This window comes from Typopeltis vanoorti, chromosome 4 (genome assembly GCF_054136105.1).
Source record: "Typopeltis vanoorti isolate ZY-2024b chromosome 4, IOZ_Tvanoo_1.0, whole genome shotgun sequence".
Lineage (NCBI taxonomy): Eukaryota > Metazoa > Arthropoda > Arachnida > Uropygi > Thelyphonidae > Typopeltis > Typopeltis vanoorti.
The window spans coordinates 69,530,252-69,551,936 of NC_143552.1; the positions used below are offsets into that span (position 1 = coordinate 69,530,252).

At 35.4% G+C, this 21,685-nt stretch overlaps 1 protein-coding gene across 1 annotated transcript in view; it reads left to right on the forward strand.

Annotated features, from left to right (window-relative positions):
• The window catches only part of LOC150107392 (ethanolaminephosphotransferase 1-like), a 182,192-nt gene that overhangs the window by 136,825 nt on the left and 23,682 nt on the right, over window positions 1-21,685 (forward strand). Inside the window, exon 8 of the mRNA XM_090391860.1 lies at window positions 18,905-19,090. Within this exon, the coding sequence (XP_090247986.1) occupies window positions 18,905-19,090 (186 nt within the window). The remainder of the gene's footprint in view (window positions 1-18,904; window positions 19,091-21,685) is intronic.

The window sequence follows — 21,685 nt, forward strand, 5'->3', positions numbered from 1 at the left end:
ATCACATATGTCTGATATGGTTCTTTGGAAGATCAGCAAGATGTTTTAATAACAGGCAAATAGGTGAAGTAATGTTATCTACAATCAACTGAAGAAGAATGCCAGTCTTTTTTCTAATATATTACAATAGTAATATTATAATTTATTTTATAATACCAAAAGCTGACAAAAGCAATTCAGTGTTATCATGAATACAACTGATTACATATTTAAGATTTAACTCTTACTCTTGGATTCCTCCACTTATACTACAGTTCTACCTTGGGTGCTCCATATAGGTACAGAGTTAAAAGGGGTGCATACATTTCACCATTTTCTTTAGATCTATAGGCCACGTGAACATGTTGCATAATGGATTGTTAGTCTCTTCATGATTTGTCCAGGTAGGATTGTTATCTAATGGAGTATAAGTGAAGGAATCTGAGAGAATGAAATCTTAAACATGTAATCAGTTGTTTTTCATGATGACAATTGAATTACCTTTGTCAGCTTTTAGTATTATGATATCCTTTTTTTTTTTTAATATAAATTAGAAAGAGCTCTTTTTTTCTGAGGAATATGATATTTTTTGGAGGGTGAGAAGAATTGCAGTCCTCAGTCTGATGTCATTTGCTACAAGTTGTGGCAGAAAGTAAAGGACCTTTTCTGTTTTAGGAATTGTTCTGACATGACAGAAGGCGTCAAAACTTTTCTTCAAAATGCTAGCTTCTGCTATTGTCAAGTTATGATTTAAGATGTTTATTAATACTTTTTCATTGACTAGAGTAAGATTTGGAATGAACTTTTTTCTAATATATTATAATATGATACTAATATATTACAATACTAATATAATTTATTTTATAATATCAAAATCTGACAAATTAGACTACAATTCTACTTGGACAAATTCATAAAGAGACTAACAATTGTTATGCAACATGCTTACATGGCTTATATAGAGATCTAAAGAAAAAGTTGAAAACAGAAAATGCTTCTGTATTTTAGTAATGTTATGGTTCATGTTAGCCTTTTATTGTAATTTTTTGTTCATCCTAATTGTAACCCACAAGAAGTCACAAGTTTGTGCATTGAGACCTGTTTCATTTGTGCCAGTTTCATTTGTGTTAATACAGCAAAAAATCCAATATATTCTTTCTTATAATTTGATTTTACTGTTGAATATATATTCATCTTTACTGAGTTATGTGATGAGGAAGAGTATGTGGGAAGAAAGGTCATGCAGATGGATGTGCAGAGGAAGAGGAAGCATGGATGGCCAAAAAAGAGTTGGAGGAAGATGGTGAAAGAGGACTTTAGGATGAAGAACTTGGATGTGGCTACAGCCCAAGATAGGAAGTTGTAGAGGAGACTCACCACAAACAGCGACCCCGACCCTACTTAAGTGGGAAAAGCTGCAGAAGAAGAAGATTATTGAGTTAATTTCTAAGCCAGATGAAGGCTAGATGCCTATGTAATAAAAAATAATAAAAATAAATTTTTGTTCAGAGCACAAAACCTTCAATACAACATGAGAGAGGCAGTCAGGACACAGACTTTCTTAGTACCTAGCTTTGTCGAGATTTTTCTGATGCTCTAGTGAGGGGAACATTGAAACATTAGTTATGTTTAGAATGGTAGGAGGAAAGGAATATATTTATCAAGATAATCAGTGCAAGAATTAGAGTTAAGAGGCCAGGAGATGGGCTTTTTTTTATTTATTAATAGGAGAGAATATTAAGAAAAATTAGAGGAGTGAACAGATGACAGTATCGTTATAAATGAAAATATTGGGAAAGCACTTTTGTTAGTATTCAAGAATGTGAGCAGTGCTAATCTAAGGTTCAGAGCAAGTATAGTTACTCAAACAGAATTGGGGGGGGGGGGAATGCTAGCAAAAACAAGTGTTTGATGGTAGGGAAAAAGGTCCAGAGGAAGATCATGAACCAGTTGGATTGATAAAATTAAAAAACTAACATAAGATCTGACAATATTGGCTTTCTGGAAAATAACATACTGCTTGGAGGAAAATTAATAATAGCAAGTTTGTAATAACTTAATCAAGAATTTGATGGTGATAGTGTTAAATTTGAAACTTGATTGCTCCAATTGTTATTCCCCACCTATATCCAACCTTACTGTATATTAGTCAGTCGCAAAGTATGGATAACAATATAATTATTATTTTTTTTTTTATTTCAATTGTTGGAGATCTGACATTCCTTTTCTCTATAGAGTTATAATTATTAAATTAATTTCCACTATTCTATATATCTAACCTTTTAATGCACCATCAACAGCTTTCTTCAGTCCAATGCTGGACAAATGTGTCTCCATGCTTCTACCATTTTGGCTGGTCTTGTGCATTTCTTCACCATAAATGTCCATAACAGCTTGTTATTTTATCATCCCATCTTACCACTGGTTTATTTGGTTTCAAGTAAACCAATTCTTGGTGTCGATTCTGTTCTCTTTGTCCATCTGTTTTCAGACATTTTCATCACATGTCTTTCCAGCACCATTTGTTTCCTTTTATTACTAATGCAATGCCGATTACCCTTGTTTGTTTCCTTATCCAAGTATTATTCTTTTTATCTAACCATATTATTCTCAAAATGACTTTCCATGTTTCTCTGTGTTGTTTTCAGTTTCTTGAGGTGTTTTTTTTAGTTGGACTCCAGGTTTCACTCCATAGATCATTTTTGAGAGTACACACTGGTTGTAGATCTTTCTTTTTAGGCAGTTTGATAAAAAAAAAATTATTTTTAAACATCTCTTTATAATGGTTAAAAAACATTCCATCCTGCTGTTCTAGCTGAAATTTCATTATCAAGTTTATGGTTGTTTGCAATGATTTGTCCTAGATATTTGTAGGAATTCACCATTTCAATCTGTCTTTGATTTATTTAAATTTGTTTTTGTTCTGGAGTATTTCCACTTTACATTATTTTTGATTTATCCATATTTATTTGTAGGCTTATATCCGAACTTACTTCATTTAATTCAGTAATCGTGTTCTAGTTATTTTGGTGATGTTGCGATTAGAATGATATTATCAGTGAATCGTAGGTTGCTTAAGTATTTTCCATCAATATTCAATCCTCTTTTCTCCAAGTTCCATTTTCTCATAGCAGAGAGGTTCATCAGTAATAAATTTAAATAGAAGAGAAAGACTATTTGCTAGAGTCCTTGAACTCTAGCAAATAGTCTTTATCTTTCTTTTCTATTTAAATTTATTACTGATGAACCTCTCGTATATATATATGAGTTAATATATTAATATAAATATTATCTATTCCTCTATTTTAAAACTTCACGCATTTTTACACAGGTCAATTGAGCCAAAGGCTTTTTCATAATCTATGAAAGCCAAGGAAATTGGTATGTTATTTGAGAAAGAACAGTTGACTGTTCTTTCTCAAATTAATATATTGTTTATTCTGCCATCTATAATTTTTGTAAAACTGTTAGAAGGGTTATAGGTCTACAAATTTTTTGTCAGTTTTATCACCTTTCTTATACAGAAGGATCATTTTTTCCAGTATTTTGAGGCGGTTCTTCCTGTTCTTAACACGTCCACTGCCAACTACGAGTATACTCGTATGACGCTTACCGCCGGGAACGAGATTACTGTACTGACCTTGAAGAAGTGAAAATGCTTGGCTTGTGGAGCTAGCATCAAAACTGTGTATTCTCATAAGATAGTATATGCTCTGCACAAGCCAACTACGAGTATACTCTTATGACGCTTACCGCCGGCAATGAGATTACCATACTGACCTTGAAGAAGTGAAATTGCTTGGCATACGAGAACAGACTATGCCGAAGTAGCGTGGCAGCGAACGTGTTAAACACTCTATATACAGTTCTGCTAGTTTTATGTGCAAGAGGGCACCATATTTTTAACATATCTATTAGTATTCCATCAAGTCCAGGTGCCTTTTCATTTTTCTAAGTGAATGTTTCACTTCATCTTTTTTTTTATTATTATTATTGTTCCGGGAAACTCCAAGGAGTCGACAGACTCATCGAGGGAGGCCCTAACATCATGTCTGGAACAACTATTGAACATTCACACAGTATCTATCATATCTTGCCTTGAACTCATTCACGGTCGTAGCACCCACAACAGACTCTGGAAGCTTATTCCACTCATTCACCACTCTCCAAGTAAAAAACCTAGCTCTAACACTCTTGTCAACCACTCTCTTGCCCAGCTTCCATGCATGGCCCCTAGTCCTCCCACCACCAGTCATATTTTCAAAAATATCTTCTGGATCAATCTTATAAAAACCCTTCAGTAATTTGAATGTCTCAATCATATCACCCCTCCTTCGCCTATCGTCCAATTTCTGCAACCCACAAATCCTCAACCTATTCTTATAAGGTTCATTCCACTGACCTGCTATCATCTTGGTCACTCGTCTCTGGACCCTCTCCACTTCCTCCCCATCACGAAGAAACTCTGGTGCCCATAACTGGGCACAGAAGTCCAGATGGGGTCTTATCAAGGCTCGATACAGAGGAACAACAACTTGCTTCTCTCTGCATGTTAAAGTATTTTTCATAAGCCAAGTGATTTGGTGAGCTGTTTTAGTTACTTTTGCAATGTGCCCCCTAAACTTCAACTCCCTATCCACCAGCACTCCAAAATCTCTGGCCTCATCAATCTCATGGAGTACGGTTCCACCTATGCTATATACTGCTTCTATTCTTTTCACCCCAAAGTGCATAACCTTACACTTTGCCACATTAAACTGACATCCATTTTTCCTAGCCCAGTCCTCCAAACTATCCAAATCATCCTGTAAAATTTTGACATCCTGTGCACTCACAATTGCTCTACCCAACTTGTCATCATCAGCAAGCAAGTGAACACTTCCTCTCAAATCCTTTCCAATATCATTGATGAACAAATTGAAAACCAGTGGTCCAAGAACAGAGCCCTGCGGCACTCCCCTAGTCACAAGACGTCTTTTTGACTCCACTCCTGAATAAACCACTCTCTGGTATCTCTCCTTCAACCACCCTCCTATCCATCTTACCAAACCTATATCTATCCCCATCTGCTCCAGTTTACTGATTAGGGTTCCATGTGGTATCCTGTCAAAGGCCTTGGCAAGGTCCAGCATTATCACTGTAAACCCATTACCCCTATCCAGTTTAGCTGTCACTGTGTTATAAAATGTGAGCAAGTTACTGAGGCATGATCTACCCTTCACAAAACCATGTTGTCCCCCATACAATATCCCATTTTCATCTATCCAATCCTGTATTCTTTTCTTGACTAATTTCTCTAAGACCTTGACAATGATTCCTGATATGCTAATTGGTCGGTAATTTACAACAGCAGTCTTGGAACCACCTTTATGCAGTGGAACTATTTTCCCCTCCTTCCACCTGCTCAGGACTAACCCAGACCCGAGACTCAAATTAAACAAAATGGTCAAGGGTACTGACAATTCATTAGCTGCTTCTCGTACTACACGAGCTGGTATACCATCCAACCCCACAGATGTATTGACATTGAGGTTATGCAATAGACTACTCACCTCCACTTCATTCACCACAATTCCCGTATAATCTACTGGTATATTCGTTTCTGCAATGCCACCACCTGGATGATATATTCTTGCAAAGTGCTCACTCAGTAACTCAGCTATCTCAACTGATTCAGTTACCTCCCTACCATCGGCATTCTTTAAAATCATTCTGCCATGTACATTTTTCCTTTTACTTGCTACATATCTAAAAAACTGTTTAGGATTCTCTTTAGCCTGCATGGCCAATGTTCTTTCGTAATCCTTTTTTGCTTTTCTTACCACACTCGTCACCCTTCTGGCCTGCGCTTTGTGCCTGCCGGTCACCTTTCTCCTTAAATTCCCTCCATAGTTGTTTCTTTTTTTGCAGCTCAAGCTTAATGGTGTTATTCATCCATTTAACCCCTACTTGATTTATTATTCGGACTCTAGGTATACAGTCAGCCATTGCTTCATGCAAGCACTTCTTAACCACCTCCCATGCACTATCAACTTCTTGTCCTTGCAGTTGTACATGCCATGGCACTGAGCCAATCAAACTCCTAAGCTTGTCATAATTTCCAGCCCGATAATTCCACATGTACCCTGTCTTAATTGAAAATTCTACACCTTTAGCCACCTCCCAAGTCAAGACCCTATGATCACTCTCACCGATTGGTGGCAATGTGGTCATATTTGTTACAGCCAAATCCTCAGATGCAATTACTAGGTCAAGCACTCTCTGACCCCTAGTATTTTCCATCACATGCTGTCGCAGATAGTTATCCTTTAATAACCGCATAAAATCCAATTCCTCCCTCCCGTGTGTCCTCTCCTCACTCCAATCAATGCGACCATTGAAATCTCCCATAATAATCACCCTCCTTCCACTCATTTCTTCTATTTGCTTGTGCATACTGTCACCACCATCTTTTCCATCACCTGGTCTATAGCAGCACCCAATTGTATATTTAGTTCTGCTAGCCACAATCTCACACCAAATGGCCTCAAATGTGCTCTTTTCTCTATCCTGCAATTCAACTTCTATTCTCCTTGGCTGTAGCTCATCAGCTATCATCAACAATACTCCTCCCCCCATTTTATTCTCTCTGTCATTCCTGAACACACTATACCCATCACATTCAATCCCACTAGCTATATCATCTACAGTCAGCCATGTTTCACTAATACCAATAACCTGTAGTCTGGAAGTGCCAACCATGGCCAAAAACTCTTCCTTCTTGTTCCTAATACTCCTAGTATTAGTGTACATGAATTTAAGACCCCCATTAGCCCCAACCCTACCTTGATGCCTTATATTAACTATCCCACTCTGGTTTGTTATCCTTATTTGCTCTAGCATATTATATTCATTCTTACATTCAACTGCCTCCCTAAGGACTGTATATCTACTCCCCCCCCTTAACGAATCTAGTTTCCCTGATTTTGCACATCCACTACATTCAGCAACACTTTCTCAAGTCTTCTTACACCATAACCATTCAAATGCAAGCCATCCATCTTATATAGATCATTTCGCCCATCAAACTCACTCCACACGTCCACAAATTCCACACCACTCGTCATACATAACCCACGCATAAAGTCATTCGCAATTATGGCCCTCCTTTTAAACATTTCACTGTCATACCGTGGCAAAAGACTAATCATTCTAACTCTCTCACTCTTTTCTTTTGCTACCTCAAACAATTCATTTAGGTCTTCTATCATTTCCATTTTATCTCCTTTCAAATCATTCGTACCTGCCACAACAATAATTTTTTCACCCTTTCCTTTTGCTCTCTAATAGACTCAGTTACATCCTTTATGGTCTCAACAGGTTGGTACGATTTTGTCAAATCCTCTACTAACACACCTCGTACTAACGCGTCTCCATACAGCACTCTATCCTTCATTTTGTTCATGTTCACATTCATACGCCTATTTTTCCTGTCATACCTTTTATTATTGGTTGGTTCATTCGGTCGACTTTTGTTCATGCACTCTAGCTGCTGTTTTGCCCTTTCTATCGCACCATTCAACAACGCGATCTCATTCAATGCATCTATCTCATCTTTTTTATTCTCTGAGAAACCATTAATACTATCATTCACACTCTCATAATTCTCATGTACAACCTTGCCGTTTCTTGTCATATCACTATTTTCTTCATTCTGAAGGTTGACAAAAATATCACACTCACGATCCGAAATACACTTCAATTCCTCATTCTCCCTACATTTTCTACACACATTCAATCCTTTATTATCATCTATCCACACTCCGACTGCACTCCATAAAGCATACATTTCACAGCTAGTACACTGACTCATTTCTTTTATACTACTGTTCTTTGATAACGATGGCGAACCATCATTACTGGCCGCCATTTTCCTTCGTACAGGTGCCATAATTATTGCAATGTGTTTTATCAAATAATAAGTTATACACGCCAAAAACACACAAAGAGACCCACTAAAATACGCAAGGCAAACAAAACTACGCAATATTAACTAATTTTATCAACGATAACTGAAAATAATACTTATCTTATCAGGAGCTTGCACGAACACTCCAATTTTGACTGATAATCATGATAGTTTTCAGTATCCTTTTCTCTATTGCAGTCTCTTTACTTTTCCTTTATTTGTATATAATTCTTGATAAAATTTAGCTATAATATCCAACATATTTGTTCTGTTTGTAATCAGTATTCCATTTTCATTTTTTACACCAGCTATATAAAGATTGCCTGCATTATCAGGAAGTTTTCTTTATACTGTTATTTTCTATTATTGTTCTTATCATTTTTGTATTGAAATGTCTTATATTCTCCTTTATCTTTTTTCAAATTGTTTTGCGAAGTTCAGTATATTCTGTTTCTTACACCATGTGCATCTTGTTTCACTTATCTTCTTTTTTCTAATGGGTTTTTAATTTAGTTTTTTAATTTGTCTAACTCATTCACTGATAGAGCACTTGCAACCCATTTTGCTCATTCACTGCTCTCTTCATAAAAAATCTGGTCCTCACACCATTGTTAACCACATCTTCCATGGGGTCTTTGCTTGTTTTCGTCTGTCCAGTCATGTATTGAAAAATTTCTTTAGCAACTTATGTTTCCCCTCATATCTTCTCTTTCAGAGAGAATTCCCAGATAAATTTTCAATATTGGAAATTGGGTTCATTTTTGTAATGTCTTTTTATAAATTTACCTGAAATTCTTTTTTCATTTGCATTATTTCTAAGATGTTTATATATATATATATATATATATATATATATATATATATATATATATATATATATATATCAGTTTGTCTTTCCATTCTTAGGTTTATCGCTATTTTGCTTCAGACTAATCTATGATCTTTGCTTAATCTTACTTTTTTTTATAATATTGGTCTTGTACCATGTATGGTTTATCTGTTAATTTATAATCAATTTCGTCCTTGTTAGTTCCATTTGGGTCCATTTGTTTTTGATGTTTCTTTTTGAAAAAAAAAAAGTATTCACTATTTTTAGATGTCTGTCTTCTGCAGATTTCTTAACATTTCTCCCCTTTTCATTTCTTGAGCCATTACCATTAATTCTCATAGATGCTTCATTTGGATTTTTCATTTTTCCTACCCTTGCATTGAACTGCCATTAAAATATTGTTTACCCTTTTCTAGAAAACTGCGTATATATTTATAAACATGTTCTTACTGCTTCATCCACGTAGCTACATCTAGGTAGATAAAGTTGCACTGTTCTTAGGGTATATCTTCTATTTAGAATTATTGTGATTTGGCAGATTCCTTCTGATATAAATTTTACATCTAAATAAAATTTATTTTATCGTTAATCAAAAAACCAACACCATGTTTGCTTTCATCTTGTTTTCCACTTGTTATTAGCAAATGTCAATTGTTTAGATCTTGGATTGTATTTCATTTATATCTATATTCACTTATATTCCCAATACATAATTATATTCCAGTTTAATATCTTTCAGCTGTTTATCTAGGTTTATTAACATGTTCATTGCCAATCAAGCGATATCGCGTGATGCAAGTTCTCACCAAATGGCCGATCACGCGTTATCGTGTGGACGTCGCTAACTAAATAAAAAAAATTTGGCCACCACACGAAATTCCAATTTTCAGCTTGGCAATGAAAGTGTTAACTTATCATCACTGATAAGAGTATCCACATTATAAGTAGCTATGTATAGAATTCTTGCTGGTTGTTTTTTCTTATTTAATGACTTATTCATTTTTAAAACTTGATCAGGTTTATTTTCATCTGAGACAGTACCCCTTTGTAGGTATGGAACTGTTTCTTCATGATTATATTACTTTGTCCAATATGGCCTTTCTTTCTTTTTTCCTTTTCATATTCATGGCAGTTTTTGGTTTAATCTCCCACATTGACCAGATGGATTGGGGAAATACATTTTTTTAATAGCTTTTCTGCCATCTGTAGAGTGGAATAATAGGAAATGGAAATGGGGTGCATAAAATAGACTCCTAGCCCTTGAGTTACTCTAATAGCATAGATTCTGAAAAATCAGAAAGGTTAGAAAGTAACAAGATGAAACTAAGGAGACTGGAAAGGGATCCGACCATCAGATTAGCTTGAAGTATAATCAATTCTGAGAGAGAACATCAAATAGTTTAAAACAAACTGAATGTACTGTTTGTTCAGCTAAAAGTTCTGTGGTTTTACTCAATCATTCATTCTGCCTTATCTCTCAAATTCCTTAGAATACACTGAAAGTTAAATTGGCTAGCTTAACTAATAGACTTTCATACGTCTTCTTTCAATAACAGGGTTCCTTGAACATATCTTTAATTTGTCTGAAGTAGGCTCTAACAATAAAAGTACACTTTAACTGAACAGTTCCAAATGCACTTCCAATAAAAGGAACTTTACTGCAGATTCCATCTTGCTCCTTAGAACATATCACTTTCTTCTCATATACAAAGGCTTGATACATTATAATGTCCTTCAATTATTAACTTCACAGTTCCTCCTTGGAGAGTAGCTAAAAATGCATATGAAAACTCTTCCAAGATTAGAAAACTTAACTTGGTACTTTATTCCATCTTTCCAGCTTTTCTCTTGCTTGCCTATTTTTGTTGGCTAGCGTTCTTCTTACTTGGCAACAGCTGTTTCAAAAAAAAAACAAAAAAAAAACACTAATCTGCATGCATATTACCTAATGTTAACACATACACACATTTTTAGGTTACTTTATCATATAACAAAAAAAAAACATTCCTCATTAACAAAATTTTTATTCAACATATACAGTATAATATGTAAAAAAACTGACAGATGTAGAACAATTATTGAGATTTTTACAGTAGTTATTTCAGAGATTGTTCCATATTTAAGGTAGTAAATATTAGAAATCAAGATGTTCCCAGCAATTTTTTCTCTGAAAAGCAGTTAACAGTTGTGTCTCTCCAAGGACATCAGTTACGTGACCATTTAAGTTTCCGTTAGGTAGTCGCATTTGGATATGGAAATGCCTTCTTTGAAGCGTTAATTGGCCTGTCTTCAGGATTTGAACCACCATTCTTGATGTTAGTCTTCAAGGTCACTGTTATTACTTTTGTCCTGTGCTTATATCTCTGAGTTCTACAAGCCCATCAAGGGATGATATGTCATTATTGTTGCTTTAAGTCATTGCCTAGAATCCACAGTGCACCACAAAGAGGCACTGTTTTACATGGACTTTCCACCACCAGGAATCCTCTGTGCTGGATATGTTCAACTGCCCTTAGAACTATCAAGAGGAATTGCAATTATAAAAAAAATCCATAAGCAATGTGTCTTCTTTCAGCTAGTCCATTAATTGCCATGACTCCAATATTGCAAATTTTATATTTCAGTGGAATATAATTTTCTAACCAAGCAGTAACATTGAACTTTTGCATCATTCAGTTTTGGAAACTTCCCCCCTTCAAGTAAGTAAAAACTACTTTTGTCAAAAGCTCTTACAAAAGTCTTTATCAGGCCTTTGTGTGTGTGTGTGTAATAGAGTACAAATAGCCAATTAGTATGTGTTGAGCATTGTTTCCAATGTGAAACAATCAATAGTCAATCCTTCGCATCATGTGCTTCACTTTCTATGGTATCCTGTCAAGAAACAGCAATACTTGTGCAATCCTCTTACCATCTAAATTTCCTTATATTTGAATGCTGTTGTCATAAGTTTTCTTCATACCAACAAAATTATTATTATTGGAAGTCCAAGGAGTTGATAGACTCATTCGAGGGAGGCCCTAACATCATGTCAAGAACAACTATTCGACATTCACACAGTATCTGTCATACCTCGCCTTGAACTCATTCACAGTCATGGCACCCACAGCAGACTCTGGCAGCTTATTCCACTCATTTACCACTCTCCAAGTAAAAAACCTAGCTCTAACACCCTTGCTAACCATACTCTTGCCCAGCTTCCATGTTTTCCAGCTTCCCCTAGTTCTCCCACCACCAGTCCTATTCTCAAAAATATCTTCTGAATTAATCTTATAGAAACCCTTCAGTAATTTGAATGTCTCAATCATATCACTCCTTTTCTGCCTATCGACCAATTTCTGCAATCCGCAAATCTTCAACCTGTTCTCATAAGGTTCATTCCATAGACCTGCTATCGTCTTGATCACTCGTCTCTGGATCCTCTCCGCCTCCTCCTCCCCATCAAGAAGAAACCCTGGGGCCCATATCTGGGCACAATAGTCTAGATGGGGTCTTATCAAGACTCGATACAGAGGAACAATAACCTGTTTGTAGGTTATTGTTCTATACTCAATAACATACAAACAATAATCTCTGCTTGTTAAAGTATTTTTCAGCAACCAAGTGATTTGATGAGCTGATATAGCCACTTTTGCAATGTGCCCCCTAAACTTCAACTCCCTATCCACCAACACTCCCAAATCCCTGGCCTCATCAATCTCCTGGAGTACAGTTCCACCATGTGATATACTGCTGCTAATCTTTTCGCCCCAAAATGCATAACCTTACACTTTGCCACATTAAATTGACATCCATTGTCCTTAGCCCAGTCCTCCAAACTATCCAAATCATCTTGCAAAATTTTGACATCATCTGCATTCGCTATTGCCCTACCCAACTTTGCATCATCTGCGAACAAATGAACTGTTCCTCTCATATCCTTTCCTATATCATTAATGAACAAATTAAACAGCAGTGGTCCAAGAACAGATCCTTGTGGCATACCACTAGTCACAGGCCGTCTTTTGGATGCTATTCCTGAATAAACCATTCTCTGATATTGATATCTCTCCGTCAACCACCCTCCTATCCATCTCACCAATCCTCTATCCATCCCCATATGCTGCATTTTACTGATTAGAATTCCATGTGGTATCCTGTCAAAGACCTTAGCAAGGTCCAGTAGAATCACTGTAAACCCATTACCCTTATCCAGTTCGGCTGTCACTGTGTTATAAAACGTGAGCAAGTTACTGAGACATGATCTACCCTTCACAAAACCATGCTGTCCCCCATATAGTATCCCATTTTCATCTATCCAATCCTGTATTTCCTCTTGACTATTTTCTCCACAACCTTGCCAACAATTCCTGATATGCTGATTGGTCGGTAATTTACAACAGCAGTCTTGGAACCTCCTTTATGCAGTGGAACTATTTTTCCCTCTTTCCACCCGCTTGGGACTAACCCAGACCCGAGACTCAAATTAAACAAAATGGTCAAGGGCACTGACAATTCTTTAGCCGCTTCACATACGACACGAGCTGGTATACCATCCAATCCCACAGATGTATTGACATTGAGGTTTTGTAATAGACTATTCACCTCCACTTCATTCACCACAATTCCCATATATAAGCTATTGGTTCATTCATTCCTGCAATGTCGCCACCTGGATGATATACTCTTGCAAAGTGCTCGCTCAGTAATTCCACTATATCAGCTGATTCGGTTACCTCCCTACCATCGGCATTCTTTAAAATCATTCTGCCATATAAATTTTTTCTTTTACTTGCAACATATTGAAAAATCTGTTTGGGATTCTCTTTAACCTGCATGGCTGATGTTCTTTCATAATCTGCTTTTGCTTTTCTTACCACGCTCACCCTTCTGGCCTGCGCTTATATACCGTTCATGTGCCTGCCGGTCACCTTTCTCCTTAAATTCCCTCCACAGTTGTTTCTTTTTTTGCAGCTCAAGCTTAATGGTGCTATTCATCCATTTAACCCCCTACTTGATTTATTATTCGAACTCTAGGTATACAGTCAGTCATTGCCTGCAAACACTTCTTAACCGCCTCCCATGCACTATCAACATCCAGCCCTTGCAGTTTTACATGCCATGGCACTGATCCAATCAAAATCCTGAGCTTGTCATACTTACCAGCCCGATAATTCCACATGTACCCTGTCTTAATTGAAAATTCTACACCTTTAGCCACCTCCCAAGTCAAGACCCCTATGATCACTCTCACCAATTGGTGACAACGTGGTCATATTGGTTACAGCCAAATTCTCAGATGCAATTACAAGGTCAAGCACTCTCTGACCCCTAGTATTTTCCATTACATGCTGTCGCAGATAGTATCCCTTAATAACTACATAAAATCCAATTCCTTCCTCCCATGTGTCCTCTCCTCCTTCCAATCAATGTTACCATAGTTGAAATCTCCCATAATAATTACCCTCCTACCACTCATTTCTTCTATTTGCTTATGCATACTATCTCCACCATCTATTCCATCACCTGGTCTATAGCAGCACCCAACTGTATATTTTGTTCTGCTAGTCTCAATCTCACACCAAATAACCTCAAATGTGCTCTTTTCTCTATCCTGCAGTTCCACTTCTATTCTCCTTGGCTGCAGCTCATCAGCTATCATCAATAACACTCCTCCCCCATCTTATTCTTCCTGTCACTCCTGACCACACCATACCCCTCATATTCAATCCAACTAGTTTTATCATCTTCTGTCAGCCATGTTTCACTAATGTGAATAACCTTTGGCCTGGAAGTGCCAACCAAGGCCAAAAATTTTTCCTTCTTGTTCCTAATAATTCTGGCATTAGTATACATGAATTGCAGAAGCCCATTTGTCCCATCCCTATTTTGATGCCTTGTGCTAACTATCCCATTGTGATTTGTTGTCCTTCGTACTCGCTCGGGCATATTACACACATTTGTACACTCAACTGTCTCCCTAAAGTCTGCATGTCTATTCTCCCCCCCCCCCCCCAATAACTCTAGTTTCCCTGATTCTGCACATCTACTTCCGCTTCATTCAACAACACCTTTTCAAGTCTCCATACACCAAATCCATTCAAATGTAAACCATCCATCTTATATAAATCCTTTTGCCCATCGAACTCACTCCACAAATTCCACACCACTCCTCCTGCATAATCTGTGCATAAAGTCATTAGCAATTTTGACCCTCCTTCTATACTCTTCACTGTCATACTGCGGCAACAGACTCGCCATCCTAACTCTCTCACTCTTCTCTTTTGTTACCTCAAGTAATTCCTTCAAATCCTCTCTCATAGCTTTTTTTTCTGCTTTCAAATCATTTGTACCTGCTACTATCAATTCTTTCACCCTCTGCTTTTGCATTCTAATTGACTTGCTTACATCCTTAACGTTCGCACCAGGTTGGTATGATTTTGTCAAACTCTCACCTATCACACCCCTTACTAAAGAATCTCTGTACAACACTCGTGCTTTCATTTTGTTTACACTCACTATCATACTCTTATTTTTCTTATCATACTTTTGCCGTTTATTAGTTGGTATGCTCGGTAAACATTTTTGCCAACGCTCCAGCTTCCAATTTGCCCTATGTATCGCTCCACGTAACCATACAATCTCACTCATTGCATCTGTCTCATTTTTATTATCTGTTAATTCATTCATTCGTTCTATATTTTTACCTTCATTCTCACTTTCAACTCCACTCTCACAGCTATCTGGTACTCACATATTACTGTTTTCTACATTCTCACTTTCAACAACAATATCACTCTCACGACCTGAAACACACTTTAAATCCTCACATTCCTTATACTTTCTGCACACATTCACTCCACTATCATTGTCTAACCAGACTCCAACCACTCTCCTCAAAGTATACATTTCACAAACGTACACTGAATAAAATCCTTTATATTAAAATTTTTGGACAAAGATGGCGATCTGGACGCCATTGTATTCCTGCTTATTGGCATCATGTGCATGCTAATAATCGTATCTATCAAATTATTCAATTAGTATAATCGTATCTATACAATTAATCAAATTGAAATAACTCAGAAAGCACACAAAAATCACACAGACACACTAAGATACGAAAAGTAAATAATACTATATAAGATTCAAGCAAATTTACCAATTATTACTTAAAATAATACTTATCTGTTCAGGAAAATGAGCATATAGTACTGAAAGCTTTTTGTTCCCACGTACAGCGAAACTTACTTCAGACTAAAATCCAGTCTTGTGTTCTATAGAACACATGAAGGGAATCTTGTGTACTGTAAAATGCATATTTCCCCATTTCTCTTTAAAAATATGGATATTCTACCTTTGGCCAGCAAATTTCATTTTGTAATCTAGGGTGCAAAACTTTTGCAGCCAGATTTACCATTATTATTATTATTGCCTCGTGCCAGGAAACATAATTCTATCTGGGGTGGCAACGACATGAACTTGATGAATTATTGAAATTCATGTTTATACCAGAATTTAAACATAACCACTATCAGATGTTTAAAGTTGACCGTATGTTTGTGAGTGAGGGCAAGCTGGAGCACCCAAAAGTAAATCAATCCCATAGCTCAATCAGTACCATGCTGGCCTGGTTGGCCAAGTAGTTAGCATACCTGCTCTCCAACCAACAGGCTGCAGGTTTGAATCCCACTGTGGGCAAGGATGTTTGTGATTGTCTTTAGGTGGGGAGTGAATTTCATTGCCTAGTGTGAGACCAATGCTCTGCTTATTGGAGGCCTGAAGTGGCTTTGAAAAAGTTTCATATTTGTTCTCTAGAGTTAAAAATACAAAAAAAAAATAAAAATAAAATTGATAAACAAATGGGGGGGAGAGTCCTTAGCTTGCTCATGTTACAAAATGTATTATAGGTTTGCAAATAACCTTTTGTGGGTGGGAGCAACATAAAAGCTAGCCTGAGCCCAACTAGAAACTCAAGGCCAGATTTAAAAACCTGCAACTATCTAATATTTTCTTAGTGTTTCCTCTAATAGGAGTTTGCATTTTGCTTAACTAAACTCTATCCTATATCAGCTAACTTATAAACTTTGATAACTCTGTTCTCTGTCTCTTGTTAAATTTATCTGATTACAACTAACCATTCAATTCTCATAACTGTTATGATACAATCCCTCTATAATACATTTAGTTCAAGGTTTTTAAATACGCCTTCAATGTTGGGTGAATAAAGCTGGAAGTCATAATCCATTGGCCTGACTAAAAACATGAAAGAAAGGAATGATATCATTATACAAGTGAGTCTTATTATTAGGTGATTCTCAGTACCTATTTGGTACATTTTGATGAGAAGATTTTTGATCTACATAAATTGCATCTGAAATTCAAATAAATCAGAATATAGCCATTATAATGGTCCGTTTCTCTTGTGACTTAATTGTGTGGGGGGGGGAGGGAAGAAAGATTTGTCATAATCAAGTCTCCCCTTAACAAAAACATGGATCTACAGGGATCAACAAGTGATCCCTGTCAATACTGGATATGATTATTTTTTCCATTACTTTGTCTATAATACCAAGAAGACTCATTGGTCTATAATTCCCTGCTTTATGCAATAAACCTCCCTTAGAAACTGGAATAACCCTTGAATTTTCATATATTTAGGTTTTTCATTTTCTCAGTCAGTATTTCCAATTTTAAAATCACGATTAATTATATTTTCCTTTTCTTTCTCTTTAAGTAACTGCCCCATAATATTACTACTTCCTGCATAATGTAATATACTGCTACTCTAACTATAGCAAAATTTTTGAGATATCACTGTCTCAAATAGGAATTCAGTATATTGTCAATCTGATGATAGGCTAAATATTCCCTACCCAACTGTTTGCTTTTTTTAATCAATTTATAATTATTATTATGTACATCATTATACATGATGAATGGTGTTCTTTGTATTTGAACAAGAAGATTGTTAATTCCAGACTCAGACATTGGTCTAGGGTTAACAATCTTGTAAGAAAAATTTCACCTTGAACAGTATTATTTCTTTAATATTACTTTTCTCCTCCTGTTAATAAGAACACTCTTCCTATTGTTATTTAGAATACCTTCATATTTAAATGCATTCCAGTTCTAACAATTAAAGAATCAAATCAACTAAAAGGTTTCACTTAACTAAATCAGCAGTAAAAAAAAATTAATAAATAAATAAAAACTATGAAAATAGGCAGAATGCTTTTCCACTGGAATATGTAAAAGCATAATTTTTAGCAAAGATGAAAAATTAAGTAGAAATAACCAACTTCTATTTTTAACTTGTGTCTGAGAGTTGTGCTAAAAATAATTGATCAAAAACTAAAGACCTTAGATATAAACAAGAGCTTGGAGGAAAATTAGGGGAATGAACAATATAGGAAAGGAAAGGTTAGCAAAACAAGTATTTACTATCAAGCTTATGAGAGGGGGGGAAGAAGACAAACATAAAATGACAGTATTGGAGATGTGACAGATGAGACTCATTTGGAAGGGATGATGGTAGGATGCATGTAATATAAACTTAATCATGTAATAATGCTATCAATGGACCCTGTACATCTCTTGAGGAAAATTAGGGAAATGAACAACATAGGAAAGGAAGGGTTAGCAAAAGAAGTATTTGATACCAAGCTTATGATTATAAAAAAAAAAAAAAATCCAGGGAGAGTCCAAAATGTCGGCTGAACTATGCACTTATTAATATCTTAGCAGACACATAAAATATGACAGTATTGGAGACATATTGTCATATTAGCCTCATTATGACAAATGAGGCTAATATGGAAGGAATAATGGTGAGATGCATATAACATAAACTTAATCATGTAATACTATCATAAGGGCACACAACATGAAATATTGAAAATTTTCACACTGCAAAGATAATTTCTGTAACATCAAGCTTTTGGAAGAGATGTAGTCATTTTTATTATTATTTTTAATTTCCTTTAATTCGTTTTGAAATGTAATAGTATACTTAATGCATTTACTTATTTTTATGAATAAAATTGTTATGAATGTTAAATCTTCAATATTATGGGTGAAATTTTTCTAATTAAGAATAGAGTAAAAATTTATTCTGAACTTTTCATATTATACTTAAAAATTTTCATCTAATTTTTTTTTTTCCATTATAGTGCAGATTAATTGTAAGTCAGATGTCATCTACAAGATGTGATGCCTTCAATTGGATGCTATATTTGGTGGGATTTGTCATGGCACTTGTGTTCTTAGTGCCTTATTTTGCAGAAAAAGAAGTACATTTACTCCAGTTACTGACAGTTATTGTAGTTCTAACTCATATATATTATGGTTTTTGTGTGGTAAGTTTATATGTAACAAATATAACATTCTGAACTTAACACCAAAATCAAAGTTTTTATATTTAAAAATAATAATAATTAATTCTGAAAATGCAAAAATAGTGATTTGTATCTGTGTATTGCATGTTTGGTATTTAGTTTTGCAGCAAGAAGAAATGCATCTTCCCAACCAGTTTATATATATATATATCATAGGTTACTATTTGCCAGTTAGTTCAAACCATCATCTTCAGTGCACGGTCACTTGTTACAGTACAAATGTTGATAATGAATAAATGATACAATACACATTGTAACAAGAGATCTAAAGTCCTCATTTGTTCAAGGCTTAATGGAATAAAACAGCACTTGAGAAAGAATTAAAATTTTAATTCTTTCAGTATTTTGTCTAAAACATCTTTAGGAAGTACAATATGAAGTTGTAACACACACACAACACAGCACAAAATTGAGTTAAACTTGGAAAAAAGACTAGAGCTCTAACTTGGTGGGCTGCTCCTACTTAGAAATGCATTTGGGATGCACCTACTTCGGCTATTGTCTCTATACAATAAATGAATTTTTAGTATGGAAGAACCACTTTGAAAAACTATTAAATAATTAATCAGTGAACTTCAGATGTTTTATCATAATCCAAAAATAATTTTTCATTATGTGTAACAGTTTTACAATGCAAGAACTTAAAACTGCACTAAAAACCAAAAGAATGAGAAAGCACCTGGATTGGATGGTATAATAGCAGAGGCTATTAGACATGTGCAAAATGATGGTCAACATGACAGAATTTCACACTGACTAGAGCACTGTCCTGTTAAACAAGGCCACAGCATTGTTTTTGTTGTGTAACCAGAGCAAACAGCAAAAAAAACTACTGGAACCAATCCCAATTCATCATCAACAGAGTTCAAGAATGATACTATCAACAAAAACAAATAGACCTAGCAGAAGAAATGGATAAGTACCAGATCTACATAATACATCTTACCAAAACAAAGACAAAACTGCTATCTTTCTTAGCAGCAAATACAAGATGTTATATTCATGTAATAACAATCAGGGAAGAGTAGCAGCTAATGTACTAAACACTAAATATGTGGATAATTTTGAATGGCAGGCAGTATCAGGTAGAGTGTGGGCAATTATCAGAATGGGGAACTGGACAATGAGACTTTTGTCCCTATAGTCTTGCAGAAGGTTGTAGTAAGAAAGAAATAGGGGAATTTTTCGAGACATTTAGGGAAGACAGCTGACACAACAAAAAAAGGAAAAGTTAGTCCTCGGTAGAGTTTTTGAAACAGCAGAGTAGGAATGGTTACTAGACATATAGGAAAATTTGGAGAAAAGAGCAAAGCTAATAATAATGGTAAGTACCTGTTGAATTTCTCTCTGGGACATGGACTAGTTATTACTAAGATCATGTTCAGCATAAAAATGTGCATAAATTCACATGAAGAGATGCAATAAATAAGTCTCATTGACTTTTATTGTTAGTGATGTACTCCTACTGGTTCAAGATACAAGAGTATACAGAGCATTTGAAATTGGAAATGATCACTATTTAGTGCTGAATAGGATAAAATTGAATTTCCTATTGTAAAGAAGAGTAAGAAAGTTTTAAAGAAAATTAAAGTTGAGCAGCTTTCAGAGGTGAACTGTAGACTCAAATACACAAACATTATTCTATTAAAAAATGAAAGACATTGAAAACAAGAACCAAATATTGGAAATTCGTTTGCAAAACGTTTATTGAACAGCAGATAGGCATGTAGCACTATGGCAGAACATTAGTAAAAAAAAAATTCTGTCTCAATCTCTCAAACAAACAGAAGAACAAATAAACCAAGAATATAAAGGAGCAGTGATTCTCCCATGTATATAATCAATCTCAGATAAAATAGAAAGACTGCTTTGAAAAAAAAAAAAAAAAAAAAAATCAAAAACTCACTTTCTTTCCAAACAAAATCTCCAGGCATCTACAAGATCAGTTGCTGTTGTGGGCTTACACTACATAGGACAAACTTAGATTCTGGAGAGAGATATGCTGATCAGAACACATCAAGGATGTTGAGAATGAAAGAAATCACAAATCAGGGCTGTCAACACATACAGCAAATACAAATCATTTCAACTGATTCTTTGATTAGCAACAAACTGAAATGCTCCACATTGATTACCTCATTTACTCAAGTGCATTCAAAGAATCAGTTGAAATAATGAAGTATCCTCTACAGTGCAACAAAGAACAAGGGATGATTTTTACATCAACTCTAGTCCTCCTTAATCCATCATGACAAACCAGCAGTATTCAGAAACTCATAAACCCAAAGCCAGTGTAACAGCGAATGCACACTTTCCACTGTTTAAACATTTTCAAATATTCTTCACTAGAAATGTTAACTGTTATTACTTGGCTTATAGTTTTTTTAATTTAATTCATACCATTTCTTGATGAAGCAAAACAAATTTTTTTTTGCAAAACTAGTTGAATTAAAACAATTTTTTTTTACTTCTTTGTTGAGTGGTTTAATACCAGAAAATAGTGGTTCTATATGTCCTTTCTCCATAGAACCTACACAATGACTTCTCATTGTTTCT